The 18,946-nt window shown below is 39.5% G+C and overlaps 1 protein-coding gene across 5 annotated transcripts in view; it reads left to right on the forward strand.

Annotated features, from left to right (window-relative positions):
• The window catches only part of CFAP43 (cilia and flagella associated protein 43), a 101,154-nt gene that overhangs the window by 19,888 nt on the left and 62,320 nt on the right, over positions 1-18,946 (forward strand). For 4 of the 5 annotated variants that reach the window (XM_073354443.1, XM_073354439.1, XM_073354441.1 and 1 more), the window contains exons 6-15: positions 74-233; positions 2,384-2,446; positions 3,217-3,293; positions 4,124-4,255; positions 5,251-5,367; positions 6,616-6,696; positions 10,059-10,207; positions 11,461-11,564; positions 15,213-15,353; positions 18,661-18,830. In XM_073354443.1, the coding sequence (XP_073210544.1) occupies positions 74-233; positions 2,384-2,446; positions 3,217-3,293; positions 4,124-4,255; positions 5,251-5,367; positions 6,616-6,696; positions 10,059-10,207; positions 11,461-11,564; positions 15,213-15,353; positions 18,661-18,830 (1,194 nt within the window). The remainder of the gene's footprint in view (positions 1-73; positions 234-2,383; positions 2,447-3,216; positions 3,294-4,123; positions 4,256-5,250; positions 5,368-6,615; positions 6,697-10,058; positions 10,208-11,460; positions 11,565-15,212; positions 15,354-18,660; positions 18,831-18,946) is intronic. The other variant, XM_073354442.1, reaches the window with a different exon arrangement.

Here is an 18,946-nt window from a genome sequence, read left to right on the forward strand (position 1 = left end):
CTCTGAACCTATATATTTATGTATACAAACGTTTGCCACTTTTAACTGAAGCTTGCTGATTTTTATATTGAAGCCTAAAGATGACATCCAGCCTTCAGTCCACCCTACTGTCCACTGCTGGACTGCGACGTCTGACCTGTATATGGGCTGTGAAGAGGGACATTTTTTGGCAATTAATGTTGAGACACTCAAAGCTTCTCTTCTCTATTACAAACCTCCACGAGACACTAAAGGTAACAAAGAGCTTCACTGAAGGTTTTTATAGAAATTACATGTTTCTCTTTGTATGTGGTTTCTTCCCTTTTCCATGGGCTTCAATATCTTTTTCCTCTGGCAAAAATATACAAATGCTTCAATGTTGTTTGGTCTTAAAAATGAACAATAATGCTGGTATTGCAGATCTCATTCACAACCCCACAGAACTGATGTAAAAGCACTAGTAGGCCAGACATATACAGACTTATATTATTATTGTTTATTAATGTATTGAGCACCAACAACATGTTTGATGTTGCACAAAACCCAGGGCTTGCCTTCACTAGAAAATTAGGTTGTGTTAGAACATGCCCTTGAGGAGTCATGCTAACTAACATGATACGTAACACTACTTTGCCGTCAGTGTAGACAGGGAAAGCTGTGTTTAATGTCATGCCAACTGTTCATGTTAACCATGTAGTTACAGACATGGAAAACATGTCAGTCATTGTCTACATTTACTGCAGAGTTGTGTTTAGCGTTAAGTTAGCTAACATGATTCTTCAAGGTCCTTTTCTAATGCTGCACCGAGTATTCCTGGCTTTCCAAAGTATTGTCCCTCACTTAAAGTGTGGTGATTAATCCAGATACAGAGGGTATTGTTTTGGAGGGTTTTTTTAACAAAAAGTGCTGTGTTAATCCCCTGGCTGTGATCTCATTATTTATTGTCACAAGTCAAACAAGGTAAGTATTTGGAGTTCTCCAAGAAAAGTTCGGGATTTGCCAATTCAGGAGGTTGCACCTTTCGGTGCTTCAGTTGGCCACAGTGTTCTTCTTTGCTTCCTGTTCTAAACTATTGTGCAGTGGTGTTATATGCTCTTAGGCCCCAATTCACTTTAAATTAAGCATGTGCTTAAGTAATTTGTATGTGATTAAGACCTTTGCTACTTAGCAAAGCACTTAATTACATGCTCAACTTTAAGCACATGCTGAAGTCCCATTGAATAAAAAAAAAACATTAAGCACGTGTTCAATCAATCCCTTTAACAGCTGCCACATTTCACCTGAACGTTTTTGGGGTAGCTGAAGTTCCTCTATCATAGATTAATCAAATATGATAACCTAAGTAAATAATAACAACATTTTCATTAGAATATATACTGATTTCCATCTATAGATCTCAAAATGGTGGGCAGAGACCTGTCAGGGATTTTCTAGACCAGGGGTGGGCAAACTTTTTGGCCCGAGGGCCACACTGGGGTGCGAAACTGCATGGAGGGCCGGGTAGGGAAGGCTGTGCCTCCCCAAATAGCCTGCCCCCCGCCCCCTATCTGACCCCTCCCACTTCCCACCCCATGACTGCCCCCCTCAAAACCCCTGACCCATCCAACCCTCCCCTGCTCCTTGTCCCCTGACCGCCCCCTCCTGGGACCCCTGCCCCTAACTGCCCCCCGGGACCCCACCCCCTATCCAAACCCCTTCTGCTCCCTGTCCCTTGACTGCCCCTCCCCCATCCTCACCTCCTAACAGCCCCCTATCCAACCGCCCTCTGCTCCCTGTCTCCTGACTGCCCCCCTGGAACCCCTTGCCCCTTATCCAACCCCCCAGGCCTGGCCCCCTTACTATGCTGCTCAGAGAAGCATGTCTGGCAGCTGCGCCACCCGGACAGAGCCAGACACAGTGCCGCACTGCCCTGCATGAGCTCGCAGCCCCGCCGCCCAGAACGCTGCCCACGCAGCGGCATGGCTGCAGGGGAGGGGGGCCAGCAGAGGAGGGGCCGGGGTCTAGCCTCCCCTGCTGGGAGCTCAGGGGCCAGGCAGAATGGTCCCATGGGCCGCATGTGGCCCGCAGCCTGTAGTTTGCCCACCTCTGGTCTAGACTCTAGATAATACTTAGTCCTGCCTCACTGAAGGGACTGGACTAGATGCTGTCGAGGTCCCTTCCAATCATATGTCTATGATTGTTATTCTCATTTTACTGATGGGGTAACTGAGCCACAGAAACATTGTGACTTGCCCACAGACACACAGATGAATTAATTGGTAGAAACAGGAAAAGAACCCAGGTCTCCTGATGCCTAGCTCTGTGTTCAGTAGACTAGGCTACAGCTAGCCCTTAGTGCAACATTCACATATTCAGTACATGCACTGTAGTTAACACTTTAATTTGTTTCTTTTTCTTTATGCAGAACGAAGGCGAACACAATTTCATTCCTTACCACTTCTTTCTGATGATAGTTTGAAAAACGAAGGTATTTACTTGTTTAAATGCAGTTGGGTTTTTGTTTGTTTTTGTTTTTTTAAAGGCTGCACCAGTGGCTGCTGAGAGTCATAATACATGTCAGTACAACTCCATCATAGGTAGAGCATTGGCTCTAGAAGGATACTGATGTTCAGTGACCTGCGAGAGACAATTTAATGGCATGAGGTCAGGTATCTAAATCACAAAAGTCATCAACACGATTGGTACTAATGGAAAGCCATTTTGACAGCCTCAACAGAGACAATGAAACTGGACGTATTTGTTTTGTGTTGATTCTAATTTACACTGATGTGAGATCAGACTCAGGCTCCTACATTTTGTTTAGAACCACTGAAAATTATTTGTTGTTTATATAGCACTAACTTTGTACGAGGCACTCTTTCTCAATTACTATTGGGAAACTTAAAAAAAATCTGTTTTGTCTTGGTGACTGTTCAGTGGCCTATACAAAATAAATGAATAATCTCAGTTCAGTTTGTAATGGACAGGTGTCCACATCACTAAAGCCACAACTGACACTAATTGGCCTTCTCCTTGCTAGACTGAGCTACTTCCTCACCCATAAATGTAATCCCTCTCAAATCAAGGTTGAGGCACATCCTGGGGAGTGTGGAGGTAACTAGCCCTGTGACTACTTGTGCTATAGTTTTTTTCAGCCTCCCAGGTTGTCAGTCTGTCATATTTCACAAGCAGTACATTCAATGAGATATTTAAGAGCTAAGCCATTTTCAAAAACATGAAATGTTTTTGCTTTTGCAGAAGACAAACGGAGAAAACAAAAACCTGTTCTGCTTGCTATGGCATATCATAAGGATGGACTATATGCAGCTGGAAGTGTAAGGCATCCCTCATTCTTTGAACCAGGCCTATTGTGTGAAAACCTAAACCGAAGCATATTCGAGTGAAATGCGCTCACAGAACCCCTAGCATGGGCAGAAGTGAGAAGAAGAAAAGAGCTGTAGAACTAGGAAATGTCTCTCTAGTGTTGTACGTACTTTGCTGTTTAAGATTTGGGACAACAAATCTGGAGGGGAAGAATCCATTTTTTCATAGTCTAACAAGCAAGTAGTGACTAAGCTCCCAGTGTTTAACAACGATAGGCAGCAAATAAAGAGCTTTTCTTTGGAGAACTCGTAAAGGGTTGTAAAGAGATATGAAAGAATTAGAATGGACGTAGAATGGAAGAGGAGAAAGAGAATTTCCAAGATAACTGCCCAGTCGTGTTGTGCTCAGAAGTCTGCTCTGCCTTTATGTATGATATAACTTAACGATACATGTCTTGGTTATTCTTTAACAAAAACCCATTAGGCCAAATTCAGCTTGTGTTACTCCTGTGAGATCTTAGTGAAATCAAATGGGGTACGTAGTATAACTGGTAACAGAATCTGACCCATTGCAATTAAACTTGAATTATTTTTAAGTCTAGATTTTTAAGAAATATTTTAGTTTATCTTCATTTCTGGCATCATGCAGTATTTCAGTCTAGGTGTCCCATACTCAGGGACAAGATAAAGGTTAATAAGACCAACAATGACAGGAATCAGTGGAATCATCTTGACCCTTCCCACAGCGTTTCTTAGATGTTTACACAGTGCAGTTTTGCTGTAACTGGTTAGGATAAGTGGTCTAGATCTGATGTGCATTTGCATTTATCTTTTCTGTTTAGGATGGTATTGTGCACTTTTACCAAATCAAAGGCACACACTATCAGATGGATAATTGCTTTGATGTATCAGAACCCATAATCAGCCTCGTTTTCTCCCCTGACTACAACATATTACTAGTAGAAACAGACAAGGTACAGTATTATGTAATGAGGTGCCCATGTCAGGTTACATAGCACCTGCATGACATTTTTAGTATCACTGAGCTAAATTCATCCCTAGTGTAATCCCACTAAAGTCAATGGCATTACACCAGAGGTGAATTTGGCCCAATGTGCATGTGTGAGAGAAGCACAAACCAATTGATTTCTGAAGATGGTGGATTGTACCATACAATTTTTACCTGACTCTTATGTATGATTCTGTGACTTACTGGTCAGCACGGAAGTCTGGAAGCCAATGGGATCACTTGAACTATGTACAAAAATCTGTGCAGAATTGAGGCCTAAGGGAATAATTCAATTCCCTCAGAAAAGGAAGAGGAAAATTTAAGTTCTCTCTCTTCTGAGAAGTCATATTTTCCAGTCATATCATTTTAGTTGGCTTTTTTATAATTCTACAAAGTTTTAATATTTTTAATGTGAAAACCATAATAGCACAGGAGAGAGAAAAAATAATATCCTGGGTAAGAGGATGGAGCAAGAGATTGGAAGTCAGGATTTCTGGGGTCTGTTCCTAGCACTGGCACAGTGACCACGATCATTCACTCGTCCTCTCTACGCCTGAGTTTCCCCTTCTGTAAAATGAATTAATATTGCATCCCTATCTCACTGGGGTAATGTGAGGATTAATTAATAAATGTTTCCCAAATGCCTTGAGATATTCAGATAAAATAATATGCACTCTAAAAGGTTTATGTTTTGTTTTGTTTTAAAATACTTTATTGGTTCTTGAAATAAATTAAACAGAGTTTGCTTTAATTTTATTTCAGTCATTTTCTGAAATTGTCCACTAACTTTGGGGGAACTACATTGATTTACATCAGCTGAGTCTTTTTCCTCAATTCGGAGACATCTGTAAAAGTTTAAAGAGCAAAGTTCAGAAAGATGGGTGGTTTTTGTTGGTGTGATTGAGGACTCTTACGGAATGCTTTATAGCCAAATGATGGATTGTCATTTATATTTGTCAGGGATCAGTCTATGTCTATAAACCTTCACAGAATGAGAAAGTCATCAAACTCTTGGATGCATGCAATGATCATTTCCTGTCAGCTGATTTTCTTACTCCAGGGAACAAGTATTGTGTGGTAAGGAACTCTCTCCTTTGTTATACATAAGTGGTTATCCTCAACTAGGAATAATAGATAACCAAAATATTGCTATGGCAACCTACATAGCATAGAAGCAGATGTGCTGCAGAGGCTGGGGCTCATATTCTGATATCAGTCACATCAGTGTAGATCCAGAGTAACTCCATTAAAGTGAGTGGAGTTATTCCAGGTCTAGGTTAGTGTAAACGAGAACAGACTCTGGCCTTGCATTCTTTGAAGAAATGTGGTTAAGCCACAGATTGTTCAGTTCTTATCTGGACTCTCCTATTGATTCACTATGTGGCCTTGGAAACGTCACTCTGTATGGGCCAAGTTCATAACACGGCTGGAGATGGGCTCAGTACAGAGAATGGAAGTTGAAGGAGGTAGCTTTCTAGCTCCCTAGCCACCACACCTGTGCTGGGACTCCCACTGGCCTCTTCAGCCCTCAGTGCAAGTTTGAGCAGCCTGAGAGACTATCTATCCTGTGCCGAGCTATCCACAGCCCCCAGGGGCCTTTTCCACAGCCAGGGCATAGCAGTGCCATGACCATGCCTCACTCATCATGAAAACACCCTGACATTCCCCATGTGGCAGGGACTTTTCCAGGAGATAGTGTACAGCCAGCTACCCTGATTCTTTACCAGCCAAGGAAGTCCCCAGAGAGCCAGCATAAAGGAGCCTTGAGGTGCTGATGAATCAGTTGTGTGGGTCTCCTCATTTTTAGCAAAGGGATGATAATCCTTACCTGCTTCATGGGAGAATTATGAGTTAATTAATTCATATTTGTACAGTACTCTGAAGATTTAAATAATTAGATGCAAGGTGCTGAGCACTTTTATGACATAAGTCTCTTCTTGTCCAAAGACCAAGTCCTCTTTTTCAGGCACGTTTACCAGGAAAAATTGTGAGCGTTTTTCTACACTGCTGGCTGAATGGTGGAGGTGGAAGTGCTAATGTAGATCAGGCACGTATGTTACCAGTGCATCATCTAATCCTGCTCCGAGCACCATCGCTGGAGCTGCACTGGTGCGAAAATGCTTACAAATTTTCTGAGTATAGATGCATCCCTAAAGGAACGTGATTAATAGCACTGTGTGTGACACTGCTGTGATCGTTCAAAACTAAACCAGCATCTTTTTATCTGCTATGCCCTGTCATCAGCCTGGTTAATTTTCCATAGAAAGCCACTGCCCACTTCATGTCCATTTTTTCCACTCTAATCGGTCTCTTCTTCTTTAACAGTCTGTAGCAATTTCAGGGGAAGTGCATGTTTGGCTGCTGGAGGATGGAGCTTTCATCAGCAAGCTCTGCCTGAATACACAGGTACTGATTACTGGAAATTGAGGTTTAAACCTTTTTTAGTCATCAAATAAAAATGAGAATATTTTTTTGCAAAATATACCAAAAAATGCCTTAGATTTACCATTTTAATAATGCTGAAAATTTGTTTCTGAAAAGCCCAGTGAATCATTAATATCTCCTGAATATGGGGATCTCATACCCAGGGCCCACAACTACAAAGATGGCCAAATTTTTTATATTGTTTAAAGAAAATAATTTCTAAAACATTGGTTGTGGTGGTACCGCAGTACCTTTCAGTCACTTCACCCAATTCATCTGTGTGCTATCTCCCAGGATTCTCCATAGCAAAAAACCAGAAGTCTCTTCAGGTTTAGTTTAGTCTAATAGATAGAGTGCTAGACTGAAATTCAGGAGATTTTGATTCTTTTTCTTGCTCTGCCACTGTCCTGCTGGATGATCTTGCCCAAGTCAGTTCATCACTCTGTTCCATAATGTCCCCATCTGTAAAATATGGGGACTTTGTGCTGACTTACACCAGCAGAGGAATGGCTAGTGCATTTCACTTGACTCCAGCTGGCCATATTTTACAAAATATCTGAAAACTGAAAACCATTCATCAGCAGTATTCTAGGCTTGTCCACCATTCAGCTGAACTGTTCCATGACAGTCTTTACCAAGAAGACCACTGGAAAGAAAATTATATTTTTTAAAATTTTAATTAAGATAATAATCCCAAAGGATTATTAGTAATAAAGGCTTCATATTTGCTGTGAGACAAAAGCCTTTGCACATGGTCTTTAGTGATCAGGATCTTAATAATTCTCATTCAGAGCAAAACGCTTTCTATGCATGAAGAAACCTCTGAGGATTTCATGACACTTTAAAAGGAGTTTTTGTTAACCAAAAGAAATGCTGTCCTTTGTGAAGAATAACCAAAATTCTTGCTGATAACCAAAGAATGATAGCATTTAGTGTTGAATTCAGACCTTTGTTTCATGCTTGGTGTTCTGCTTTCTGGCAGAGAGACCAAAAATTTCCAGTCCCACTTTTTTAGAATCTCAAGGTTGTAACTTTGTTAAAATACAAGACAGTGATAATTGCATTTTAACTATGATTATTTTGACTTTTTTGAAACTTTACAAAAGTATTTTGGTCTTTAAAAAACCAAACCAGCCAACCAACTTTACCATTCATCTTTAATTTAAAAATGTTGAATCAACTAATTTGATCCAAAGACCCTCTAGGTAGGGACCCTGCCTTCATTTTCAGTTTGGGAAGAATATACACAGTGTGAGTGCTACTGAAAATAAGTACTACTATCACTAATAATAACAATAAATTAATTAATGTTCTTGTAGAGATGCCAAAATCTCAAGCCAGTGGTCTATTAGAAACATGCCCAAAACACCCCTTACTGACAAGACCTGTGGACCCTACACATGCCTATCACAACACGTGGTGTACTTCATCCAGTGCACTAAATGGCTCAATAACAATTATGTGGGTGAAACCAGATAATCTCTATGCTCTCAAATGAACTCATACAGGAAAATGATAAAAGACAAGAACACCACCTGTAGGTGACTGCTTTTTACAAAGCGATCACTATATATCTGATCTCTGAGTCCTCATCCTCAAAGGAAACCTGCATAATACTTTCAAAAGATGGGCCTGGGAGCTTAAATTCATTACTGTGCTAGACACCAAAAATCATGGACTGAATAGGGACACTCGATTTATGGCTTATTACAAGAGTCTGTAACCCACTAATCGCCCTTTTTTGTTCTATGACTGCAGAGGAGTAAGCAGGCCGCTCTACCTTGAATGGTCCCTTACAATATGTGCTAACTACTTACGTTGAACAATCTGTTCCACCTTGCATTTAGCTGTGACACTGGGAGTTCCTTTCCCAGACCTGAAGAAGAGTTCTGTGTGGTTCAAAAGCTGTACATCAGCATAACTTAGGTTGACTTAATTTTGTGGTATAGACTTGCCTGAAGTGTATTCTGTACTAAATGAAAAGCAAAAAGCTTATATTTACACAGCACCTTCAATATGAGGGGTTTAAAGTGATTTATAGCCATTACTGATATCTCCTTAGTGCCTGAGTTTTACATCTGACAGAATGGAAGCACAGAGAGGTTAAGTATGTCCAAAATATTAGTATCAGAGCCAGGAATAGAACCTAGAAGTCCCATGTTCTAGACATTGGAAAACACTTCCTTTCTTTTAAACACCACTGTGTATGTTAGATTTGTTTTGTATTTGTTTTTGAATAATTCCATTTTACACTGATCTTTTTAAAGACTGATATATAGCACCCTAATTTTGCATGGGTCTCGAGTTAAAAATATCAGAAGAGTCAGGTTGCAAATCATGTAAGTTTCATGTGTAAAGTTATCATAGAACATAAGACTGTGACAGTGTAATCAACCAGTCCAACTTTTCTTTTTGATAGCTGTTTATTATTTTTACTTGTGTAGTTCTCTCCTGATATTTCATTTAAACTAAGCCTGTAGCATCTTTGCCCCAACAGTCCTTGACTCTGGCAAAGGGTCTGATGGTTTGATTGTACTAGAAAACTCCTTGCATGAACTGTTTGTTTACCCATTTACAGGAACTGCTCCCATTTACAGGAAAAGTGTTACTTAACCCCTTACAAAAATTAACAAATTAATCTACTCACTGGGCAGAATATTAAGTTCTTTGCCTTCACTGTGGGTTCCTACTTACTCTATCTGATCACTACTAATGGCGCACCAAAGACCACATACTAAACTACAATTTTGATTTTAAGATGTTTCCTATTTTACAACTGTGTTTTTGCTTTTTTGCATTAAAAGGATCTTAAAATACCAATTAAATTGTTGCATATTCTTGCATCAGCCTTGTACTAAAGTGTTGGACTACTATATAGGGTGCTCAGATTTGAGTCCTAGTCGCTTGCTTTCCTGGACTGGAAGTGCTGGGCAAGCTGCACATTATGCTCTGGTGGTTCTGATTTCATATAAATTTTTTTATTTTGAAATCTCAAAATTTTTCATGGATGGCAAAAAAGTTTCTGACTTGCTCTACTCATTAGCCAACCTCTCTGATCCGTTTAAAAGCACACTGACTGATTGTGGATATGATGCAGGGCCTTAAGGATGGGGGTATATAAACCTTGGGATGGGGATGGTCTTTAAGAATCTAGTACTGCATTCATGGAGAAAAGGGGGCATAATGTTTTTAATGACCCTTTTTTGTGACTCTGATTAAGTCAAAATTTTCTTTACATAGATCACTTATTGCTATTTTTTAGATGTGAGAGAACTTTGCATAATAGAGCAAGTTTCATAGTAAGATGTTGCAGTACAATTAAGTGTATTTTACTATTTAACTAGGCAACTGCTATGGTTTGCTGCCCCTCCTCATATAGTGTTGCTGTGGGGACCAAAGTGGGTCATGTCTATTTCATTGATGTTACCAAAGTTGAAACGCCACGTGTGGTTCACAGAGTTCTTCTTTCCAACTTACCTGTGCAGCATCTGCAGTAAGTATGTAGTAGCAGAGGGAAGAGGTATTGTCAGCAGATAGCCTGAACAATGTGTGTGTTGAGAAATCTATGTGCACTTTTTTGTGTATTCCTCAAGAGAGTTGTGCATGTCAGATGAGACACTGTGGACTAGATTCATGAAAAGAATAATGGATGACGATATAACATGCTATGGTGCTCATCATCCTGTAGGATCCAAAAGTGGCTTACAACTACAGACATGTAGCAACCACTTCATTGTTGAATGAAGCCACTTCTGCCAGAGTTGGAGTATAACAAACAGGTGGACAGCCGATGCAGACACACTACACAATAGTAGGTGGGGCGGGACTTTGGTTGAGGGCAATGGAATAAACCCATGTTCTTACGAAAAATGCCACAAAGAGCAGGAAATATATTAATATATAAGGTCCTATCTGACAGCTTCGCCACACACTAAGTTCCATGTAATTACATATCTAACTTGGGAGGATGAAGGGGTGAGTCAGTCCTGCAGTGATTCAGACCTGTGGTTCCAGGAAATGGAGACATCTCTAATCTGATGCTTAAAGCTCTGAGCTATCCCTTCTCACATGATGGATGTTTTTATTACTATTTATTATTATTCTGTTAACATTTCACAAATGTAATTATTCCTATACAATTAGCACTAGGGATTGTTGGATTTAAAAAAATGTCAATATTTAATAGTGACCCGTAGAGATAATCATTAATCTACTTTAACATTTTAATAAATGGGATTGATATTAGATTTGTTAAACATTAAAAAAAACTATTATTTGAGAGATCAATTGTGACATCTCTTCATTATTATCTCTAAAGTAAAACATTAACAATTCATATATTGAGTAAATGATTTTAAAGGTGTATCAATACATATAGAGACAGAGAGCATATAATATAAAAAGTCTGCTTAGAAATCTCTGAAAAAGAGGTGGATTAAAAGGAATGAAAGATTTTATAATGTAACCAAACTATTATGTAATATTACTAGGTTTACATCAAACGCCCACTGAAGTAAACAGAAATGGCTCCCATTGACTTTAATGGGCTTTGGATCAGGCCTGAGCCAAGTAAACCCTACAGGCTAAATCTCTGTTACAGTATGGACCCCACTGAAACCAGTAGGGTTACACGAGTGTAACTCAGAGCAGAACTTGGCCTTTTGAATTGAATTGTATCAGGTGAAATACTGTGATTAGACTATAATGGACAAAAACTGTGTTAAAGTGGAATTCTGTTTTGTCTAGATATGATCAGAGTGGTCAGTACCTCATAACTGGAGCTGCAGAAGGACATATCTTTATTTTAGATGCCCGGCCCTCAAAATTATTCCAGGTTCTTGGATACTTAGGTAATATATGTAACAGAATATAATATCTAATATTAATTGCATTGTATTTTGTTTATGCTGTTATTTAGAAACTAAAGTTTTTAATACAAGGATGGAATTGGGGTGAAGGATTGCAGCCCTGGTGACTTTACTTCTTTAAATGGTGCTCTGTATTTTTTCCCGATAAATGCCATTTTGTTGTATTGGCTTTTTTTTTTTCTTTTTGATGACTTTCTACAACAATCTCTCATGTGCAGTAGTCTTTTGTTTGGCACCTTATCACACTATAGCACTCTTCTGAACAAATACACTTTACAAGATACTGTTAAACAACAGAGTTTGTTGCAGTTTTAAATCCTGTATTCTGGGAGCTCCTCCATAACCTAGACACCTTTGCCTGAGGGTGCACATGTACTGCACTTGCAAATTCAGATATAAGCCATTCTGCATGAATGTTGTGTTTTCATCTAGTTGGGACTGGCCCTAACCATTTTTTTCCTCTAATTTTCGTTCCCACCAGTGTGGCTTCCCCATCATAGGCCAGAAGAGTTACTGGTGAGCAGAATAAAGCATTTGTTCCAGCTTCCCACCCAAGAAGCTGAGAATGGTGCCAGCAAAGCACTCCCAGTCTCTTATGGTCCAGTAAGTGAGGGACTGGGACTGATAGCAAGTCTGGCTATCATCTGTCCAAAGGCCTATCCCACATCACTTGAACATGGGGACTGACGGAACTGTCAGTTTTGTTGATTGATACTGAAGAAGACAAAATGATAGACTGGAGAACTACAAAAGTACAATGTGTAAATGCTATTCCCTTTGTTCTCAAATGCTTACAGCAAGTCTTATTCATCCAGTGATAAAGATACATGTAAGCCTAATGCTCTTACTTCAGTGATAAACTCTGATTTAATGCTTTGCTTTATTCATGTACTTAAGCTGAAATGTTCAGTCTCAGTTGACCTCACCCTGATATAGACTTGCTTCCCTTACTTTTTCTTTTGCTATGAAGGGTGATTTTTAATAAGGATTAGCCACATGCAATAAGCAAACACAACCTTTTGCAGACTGGCCGTGTTAACTTTTTCTGTTGATAAATCATCAAGGCCCCAGTGCTGCAGAACACATAAGCACATGCTTTACTCTATCCCTATTCAGCACTTAAGCATGTGTTTCAATTTAAGCAGGTGCTTAAATCCTTTTAAGTCTAAGTGAGCAATTAATTCAAGGTTAAAGATGAAATTTCCACCATGTGTCTTTGAGTTGGTTCTTTACGTACTTTAACTCATGAAAAGGATCCTTCTGAAAGCTGAAACCTTATATGTATATAACCCACTGGTGGTATTAATATTTTTAATGGTGTGGTATCCATGTCTTAATTTTGAGCCTAAATATGTTATGGTGGTGGTTTAATTTAATTTGAATTCCATTGTGGTGGCATTTGGATGGATCATATACAAAGTAGGGCTGTCAAGCAATTAAAAATTAATCGTGATTAGTCGCGCAATTAAAAAAATTAATAGAGATTAATTGTGCGATTAATCACACTGTTAATAATAGAATACCATTTATTTAAATATTTTTGGATGTTTTCTACATTTTCAAATATAATTATTTCAATTACAACACAGAATACAAAGTATACAGTGCTCACTTTATATTTTTTATTACAAATATTTGCACTGTAAAAAACAAAAAAATAGTATTTATTTACCTAATTTATTTAGTATATAGTTATTCACCTAATACAAATACTATAATGCCATCTCTTTATCATGAAAGTTGAACTTACAAATTTAGAATTATGTACAAAAAAACCCTGCATTCAAAAATAAAACAATGTAAAATTTTCAAGCCTACAAGTCCACTCAGTCCTATTTCTTGTTCAGACAGTTGCTCAGACAAACAGGTTTGTTTACATTTGCAGAAGATAATGCTGCCCGCTTCTTGTTTATAATGTCACCTGAAAGTGAAAACAGGCATTCTCATGGCACTGTTGTAGCTGATGTCGCAAGCTATTTATATGCCACATGTGCTAGAGTTTCATATGTTCCTTCATGCTTCAACCACCATTCCAGAGGACATGCGTCCATGCTGATGACGGGTTCTGCTTGATAACAGTCCAAAGCAGAGCGGACCGATGCATGTTCATTTTCATCATCTGAGTCAGATGCCACCAGCAGAAGGTTGATTTTCTTTTTTGGTGGTTCGGGTTCTGTAGTTTCCACAGTGTTGCTCTTCTAAGACTTCTGAAAGCATGCTCCACACCTCATCCCTCTCAGATTTTGGAATGCACTTCGGATTCTTAAACCTTGGGTTGAGTGCTGTAGTTTGTCTTTAGAAATCTGACATTGGTACCTTCTTTGTGTTTTGTCAGATCTGCAGTGAAAGTGTTTTTAAAATGAACCACATGTGTTGAGTCATTATCCGAGACTACTATAACATAAAATATTTGGCAGAATGCAGGTAAAACAGGGCCAGAGACATACAGTTCTCCCACAGGGAGTTCAGTCACAAATGTAATTAACACCTTATTTTTATAATGAATGTCATCAGCATGGAAGCATGTCCTCTGGAATGGTGGCCAAAGCATGAAGGGACATACAAATGTTTAGCATATCTGGCATGTAAATACCTTGCAATGCTGGCTACAAAAGTCCCATGCGAACCCCTGTTCTCACTTTCTGGTGACACTGTAAATAAGAAGTGGGCAGCTTTAGTTCCCATAAATGTAAACAAACTTGTTTGTCTTAGCAATTGGCTGAAAAAGAAGTAGGACTGAGTGGACTTGTAGGCTCTAAAGTTTTACATTGTTTTATTTTTGAATGTAGTTATGTAACAAAGAAAACTATTATTAAGTTGCACTTTCACGATAAAAAGATTGCACTATAGTATTGTATGAGGTGAACTGAAAAATACCATTTACCATTTTTACAGTGAAAATATTTGTAATGAAAAATAATATAAAGTGAGCAGTGTACACTTTGTATTCTGTGTTGTAATTGAAATCAATATATTTGAAAATGTAGAAAAACATCCAAAAATATTTAATAAATTTCAATTAGTATGCTACTGTTTAACAGTGAGATTAAAACTGTGATTACTTGCGATTTAATTTTTTTGAGTTAATCGAGTGAGTTAACTGGGATTAATCAACAGCCCTAATATGAAGTTTCATTGATTGTAATATCCCTGAGAATTAGATTTGGTCTTAAATGGTATCCCCTGGAATAATTTCAAAATTTGCATAATCACAGTCCAAATATGGATGGCTGACCTTTTCCATGTCTTGTCACGTTTCACCCAATGATTATCAGCAACATCTCTCCAGAATTGTTCAAATTTGCTCAAATTGCAAGTCACTTAACCTATCAGATCAGCTTAAGTCTCAACATTTCAGTGGGATGAAAAGCCTGAGCTTTTCAGAGGTGCGGAGCATCTGCAGCACCTATTGACTTTAGTTGGAATTGTGGGTATTTAGTATTTTTGAAAATCAGTTCCCAGCAGTGCTGATTTTCTCAATTTAAATAAAGTAACTTAAGTGCAAGTACAATATGATTATGACATGTTCTGAATCTTCATTCCCCAATGTGCTTCACGTGGGAGCTCAACAGAAACGAATACAACTTGATGCAATAACTGGCTTAAGTGTTGGTCTCCATCTACTTTCAGTGATGAGTAGTGAAGTCCTAGGCCTTTCTACAATATATGATGTGGAGAGTGAATTAGTTGAGGTGATGGCACTCCTTTGTCCACCAGACCTCAGAAGAGCAAGACTGGAAATCTTTTGTCTGCCTTCAGCAATCACAATAGGTAAAAATGAAATATGTTTCTTGTGTGATATTCCTTGAGACATGTGTACACTTTTGTCATCCCTTGCATAAAGCACTACTGCTCCAATCTGTTTTTTCTATCTACTTTATAGACCCTCCCAGTGTACCATGTCTAGTATCCCTTAATCAGCTGACTCATTTAACAAAATAGTACTGCAGTATGCAAATGAATTAAGGAGTGCGGGAGGCAAGAAAGAAGCGAGGGAATGGTGATTTACCTCTGGCATCACATTGCCACCACCCAACAATAAGATGTCCATAGGGCAGCAGAAGGAGAGGAAGGTGGAAGAGAGAGGTTAATCTCACCAGTCTGTCCGTGAATTACTATGGGTTCAAGGTGGCTTAATAGTGAAAATGTCAGCGGTTAATATATTAATAAATAATAATGACTGTCTTTCCCATAGCACCACTAGATAAAAGTTCATAGCAAAAAACCCAACAATTTAAAAAAAATCTTAACTTATATCCTAATTTAAGAATATTACAAAGAAACGTGGTGTGAAACAAAAGAACAGCATTGAGGGCAGGAGAGAGAACTAGAACTTACTTTATAGGCAGACTTTAGGGTTCTCAGCCATTGTAAATCAGCATAGCTCCATTCACCAGCTGAGGATCTGGCCCTAGATCTCTGCAGTCATAGATTTTCAGCAGAGCGCATATTGGGGCATCACACTGAAAGGGAACCTGGTGATTTGTGGGACGGGAGGAGGTTAGGCCTTCAGTAAACTGAACAACCATCCAAAAAGAGTTTTCAAAATACACCCCAGCCTTATTTTAGCTCTGTGAGAATTTATAAAATGGTCAGCACCGGAATACGAGTGATTTTTTTTTTTTTGTAACTTCGCTCATAAATTCATAAGGGTTTTTAATATGGCCAGAAGGGACCATTGAAATCATCAGTCTGACTTTCTGCACAACAGACGCCATAGGAGTTTCATATATTTGTTTGTGGAATTCAGCATGTATCCTTGAAGTTAAATTTTTTTAAGCAGGTCACTTCTTTCAAGTACCACAGATTCCAAGAATTGGATGCAGCATGACAAGACTGATCATTGAGCCCTTGGTTAAATGTACATATGAATTAAAAGATCTAGACAATGTTCTAGACAAATGCATATTCTTCATCACATTTTTCTTAAATATTGAAAATTAATTGAATGGCCATGAAAGTGTTTTAGTGGATTAGTGCACTATAAGGTGGGTAGAAAGCTGGCTAGATTGTCGGGCTCAACGGGTAGTGATCAATGGCTCCATGTCTAGTTGGCAGCCGGTATCAAGTGGAGTACCCCAAGGGTCGGTCCTGGGGCCGGTTTTGTTCAATATCTTCATAAATGATCTGGAGGATGGTGTGGATTGCACTCTCAGCAAATTTGCGGATGATACTAAACTGGGAGGAGTGGTAGATACGCTGGAGGGGAGGGATAGGATACAGAAGGACCTAGACAAATTGGAGGATTGGGCCAAAAGAAATCTGATGAGGTTCAATAAGGATAAGTGCAGGGTCCTGCACTTAGGACGGAAGAACCCAATGCACAGCTACAGACTAGGGACCGAATGGCTAGGCAGCAGTTCTGCGGAAAAGGACCTAGGGGTGACAGTGGACGAGAAGCTGGATATGAGTCAGCAGTGTGCCCTTGTTGCCAAGAAGGCCAATGGCATTTTGGGATGTATAAGTAGGGGCATAGCGAGCAGATCGAGGGACGTGATCGTTCCCCTCTATTCGACATTGGTGAGGCCTCATCTGGAGTACTGTGTCCAGTTTTGGGCCCCACACTTCAAGAAGGATGTGGATAAATTGGAGAGAGTCCAGCGAAGGGCAACAAAAATGATTAGGGAACTGGAACACATGAGTTATGAGGAGAGGCTGAGGGAGCTGGGATTGTTTAGCCTGCAGAAGAGAAGAATGAGGGGGGATTTGATAGCTGCTTTCAACTACCTGAAAGGGGGTTCCAAAGAGGATGGCTCTAGACTGTTCTCAATGGTAGCAGATGACAGAACGAGGAGTAATGGTCTCAAGTTGCAGTGGGGGAGGTTTAGATTGGATATTAGGAAAAACTTTTTCACTAAGAGGGTGGTGAAACACTGGAATGCGTTACCTAGGGAGGTGGTAGAATCTCCTTCCTTAGAGGTTTTTAAGGTCAGGCTTGACAAAGCTCTGGCTGGGATGATTTAACTGGGAATTGGTCCTGCTTCGAGCAGGGGGTTGGACTAGATGACCTTCAGGGGTCCCTTCCAACCCTGATATTCTATGATTCTAGTTTAAACAATCACATTGCAGGCTGGTGCTCTATCAAGCATCCTCCACACCCCAGGAGTACATCCCAGTCCTGATATGCAGTCACAGTCAAAATGGGGCTTTGTGCCACAATGCTGTCATTTGATTTATATCTATGTATGAATTGTTAGCAAAACCTCTTTTGGAGAAGGCTTTATTGTGTAAAGTTGTAAGAAAATATGGTGCAAGACTTTCTTATCACTTAAATCTAAATTCTAAAAGGAACTCGTTAACCGATTTAAATTTTTTATTAAAGTTTAATGTTTAAAAACAAATTTACACAAGTTAAGGAGGAAGGTACTGTACATCTGGGGTCTGGCTTGGGTTATGAGGGATTACAAGTGTCGGTTACAAGGTTCATAAGATATATACATAGCACATAACCAGCATAGACCCAGATTGGGGTGCAGGAGTTTTTAAAAAGTCAGTGGATAAGTGATCTTGGGTATGCCACCCACAGAATGTAGAGTCTAAGTCTGTATTGGTGTAGTGAATAAGTACATGGGTGGGGTGCATCCCCTACACTTCACATAGTTACTTTCACTGAGGCACAGATACTGAGGCAAATATTTTCTTTAAATGTCCACTGACGTTGGATGTCTCCAGTTGTGGGTGCCTAACTTTAAACACTTAAAGTAGGGCCTGATTTTCAGAAGTGCTGGCCACCTGCAACTTCCATTGACTGCAGCTGGAGTTGTGCGTGCTCACACCCTTTGAAAATCAAGCCCTATTGTAGGTGTCTCATGTTGGGCAGCCAAAAAATGGAGATGCCCTGGTGAAAAGTTGGACTTACGTAACTTATCCAAGGTCATATAGAGTCAGTGGTAAAGCTGAGACGCCAGACTCCCAGTCCCCTGCTCAAAATATTAGACCACCCACCCTCCCTGCTGAGATTAGCTGGTACATTAAAATTTGCTTTTGTTTTTCACAGCTACCATATTATTTTTAAAGGTGAAATGTCTGCTCTAGCATCAGTGATGTCTTTTCCATCTTGTCTCTTTCAATCCGATAGACAATGATGAGTGTATTGATGAAAGAGGGATGCTAAAGAACAGTGTCATTCAGAAGCACCAGTACGAACTAGAATACCCCCTGTCCTCAGCAGTCAGACAGAAAGGTGACACTGTGTATGGCTACTGCAAACACGCACCTTTCATCTGTAAATACCATCTCACCAAAAAGGTATTTCTCTGATGCTGCTTTTTGGGTGGAGTTAAATATTGTAATGTTGTCAACACAAGAAATGTGGGGCATGAGCACAGCAGTAAGTAAGCAAAATCTCTTCTACCTATCCCTGA

Source organism: Lepidochelys kempii, chromosome 7 (genome assembly GCF_965140265.1).
Source record: "Lepidochelys kempii isolate rLepKem1 chromosome 7, rLepKem1.hap2, whole genome shotgun sequence".
In the NCBI taxonomy this organism is placed as follows: domain Eukaryota; kingdom Metazoa; phylum Chordata; order Testudines; family Cheloniidae; genus Lepidochelys; species Lepidochelys kempii.